Here is a 2,339-nt window from a genome sequence, read left to right on the forward strand (position 1 = left end):
ATGGAGAATGGTTCCACCGCCAAGACAGACCTTGAACTTCTTGGACTCAAAGAGATGGAAGGACTCAAATATCTTTACTGCCCTCTCCTTAGTGTTATCTATTTGTGTATTTTGACCCTGAGTACTGTAATTGTGTTTGTGGTATTGACTAACCGCATTCTTCATGAACCCATGTACATTCTCATATGCAACCTGGTGCTCAACGACATTTTTGGCAGCTCCTCATTTTTTCCAAAATTGTTGGTGGACGTTTGGACTTCATCTAGGACCATTTCCCGCGATGGCTGCCTAACCCAATCTATGTTTATTACGGTTTATGCCTTCCTTGAGATTATGACTTTTTCAGTCATGGCGTATGACCGTTATTTGGCTGTGTGTCACCCATTGCAATATGCTCTCCTAATGACCAATGCCACGGTAATCAAACTTTTGATCAACTGCTCTTTAGTTTTGTTCACCTTAATTTTGGTTAGCGTTCTCTTAACAATGAGACTACCACTTTGTGGGACACAAATCAACAACGTTTTCTGTGATAACATGTCAATTTTTATCCTGGCCTGCACAGACACTTCTATAAATAATATATATGGAACAATTCTTACCATTGTAATCATATCTGTCATGTTGTCCATCATTATCTTTTCTTATGTGCGGATCTGTTTTATCTGTCTCAGATTATCTAAAGAGTCACGCCACAAGGCCCTGCACACCCTGGGAACACACCTAATCAATTTTTCCATTTTCCTCCTTGGCTTTGTCTTTGTGTTCATTCGGCACAGATTGAGAACCAATGGCTTGTCTGTCAGCACCCATGTTGGGTTATCTATGCCTGGTCTTGTGATTCCTCCACTCATGAACCCTCTAGTCTTTGGGGTAAGAACGAAGGCTCTAAAATCAAAAATGGTTTACCTTTTTAAAAAGCGGTTGCACTTCAGAAACTCCTGCAACAAATGAAGAAATAAAATTTATACTAAAACAGCAAGAAAAAAATATTTTGTACTATTTTTTGTTAAAATTGTGAGCTTCTTAAGGATCAGTCTACTTATTGATCGGCTCTTCTGAGCTGTATTAAAGTACATAGACCTATTTAAATGTCAGGGTTTAAAGTGGAACTACACACAGCAGGGGACGTTCCGCTTGTCTGCCCCCCCTTTAAGTTTTAACTCTTTATTTTTGACCAGTACGCGCTTCCACTTCTGGCAACAATCTGGGCGGACATTGGCCCCCCTCTTCCTTTCCCCTGCAGCCTTCCGGGATAGGTCACAAATTCCAGAAAGCTGCGGGACCATTCACAAAGCACAGCATGGCTTGGGCAGGCACAGTGGGAAATCAGATGTGAAACCACAAGCAGTCACAGCAGTCCCCCCAAGGCAAGCAGGCTGGAGCCTGCACCCAAAGATGACCGAAGAGCCAGCTCAGGTGAGGACCACGTTTGATCCCTGGACAGGTAAATGTCCTATTATTAAAAGTCAGCAGCTACAGTATTTGTGGTTGTTGTGTTTTAATTTTTTGTTCCTAGGGTAAAGAACCACTTTAACAACTACCTCCTGATGTGGGACAGCTTATCTCAAGAACTCTTAGATTGTAAGCTCCAAGGAGCAGGGCCCTCCTAACCCTCTTGTATTGAATTGTATCATTGCTGTATTGTCTACCTTTATATTGTAAAGCGCTGAGCAAACTGTTAGCGCTATATATCCTGTATAATAATAATAATGGCTAGGACAGTTGTGCCCAGGACTTCCGAATGCTTTCTCAAAAACTGAAAAACTTACATGGGGTTGTATAAAACTTGATTTATAATTTGGATTCTAATTTGAACTCTAAAAAGGGGTAGGCAACCCTACTGATCGTGGGCAGGTGACAGGCAGATCACGTTTGTGTCCCTGCTTTACCAACCCTTAGCCTAAAATGCTCCTTCACCACCTGCTAAGCGATGCAGGGAAATGATGAGCTTAGGCATGTTCGTACACAAGCCCAAACTCACCTGAGCTCTCCCGTTGGGAAGCTGTCGGAGCCAACAGCCAATCCTAGAAGGCAGAGGCATCCGATGCCTCACAGCATGCCCATTGCATACATGCGGCTACGGGCAGATCATGCCTCCACTGCCTATGATTCATTGTCAGCTTTGTCATATAGCACACCTGGGTTCGTGCTCTTGTCCAAACATGCCTGAGATCATCCCCAGTGGCCCTCCTCTGCAGTCCATTCAAGGTGCTTGTGGGTGACATCACATGATGGTGATGGAATGGAGAGAGGAGGGCAGATGGGGATCAGAATGCCAGAACAGGCAGATCTGTCATAACAGCTTCCCCTCACTGCAATGCATGAAAAAATGTCTT

General features: G+C 43.6%; 1 protein-coding gene across 1 annotated transcript; it reads left to right on the forward strand.

Annotated features, from left to right (window-relative positions):
• On the forward strand, positions 1-954 carry LOC149438390 (olfactory receptor 52E4-like). The gene has a single exon (XM_089659918.1). The coding sequence runs from the start codon at positions 1-3 to the stop codon at positions 952-954; it is 954 nt and encodes a 317-aa protein (XP_089516044.1).
• The last annotated feature ends 1,385 nt before the right edge of the window (positions 955-2,339 follow it).

The sequence above is a fragment of the Staurois parvus genome, unplaced genomic scaffold, assembly GCF_062004578.1.
Source record: "Staurois parvus isolate SC_StPar_1 unplaced genomic scaffold, SC_StPar_1.0 ptg001192l, whole genome shotgun sequence".
In the NCBI taxonomy this organism is placed as follows: Eukaryota; Metazoa; Chordata; class Amphibia; order Anura; family Ranidae; genus Staurois; species Staurois parvus.

Excerpts from the sequence above, each read along its gene's own strand:
- LOC149438390 (XM_089659918.1), top strand. The coding sequence starts at position 1 with ATGGAGAATGGTTCCACCGCCAAGACAGACCTTGAACTTCTTGGACTC.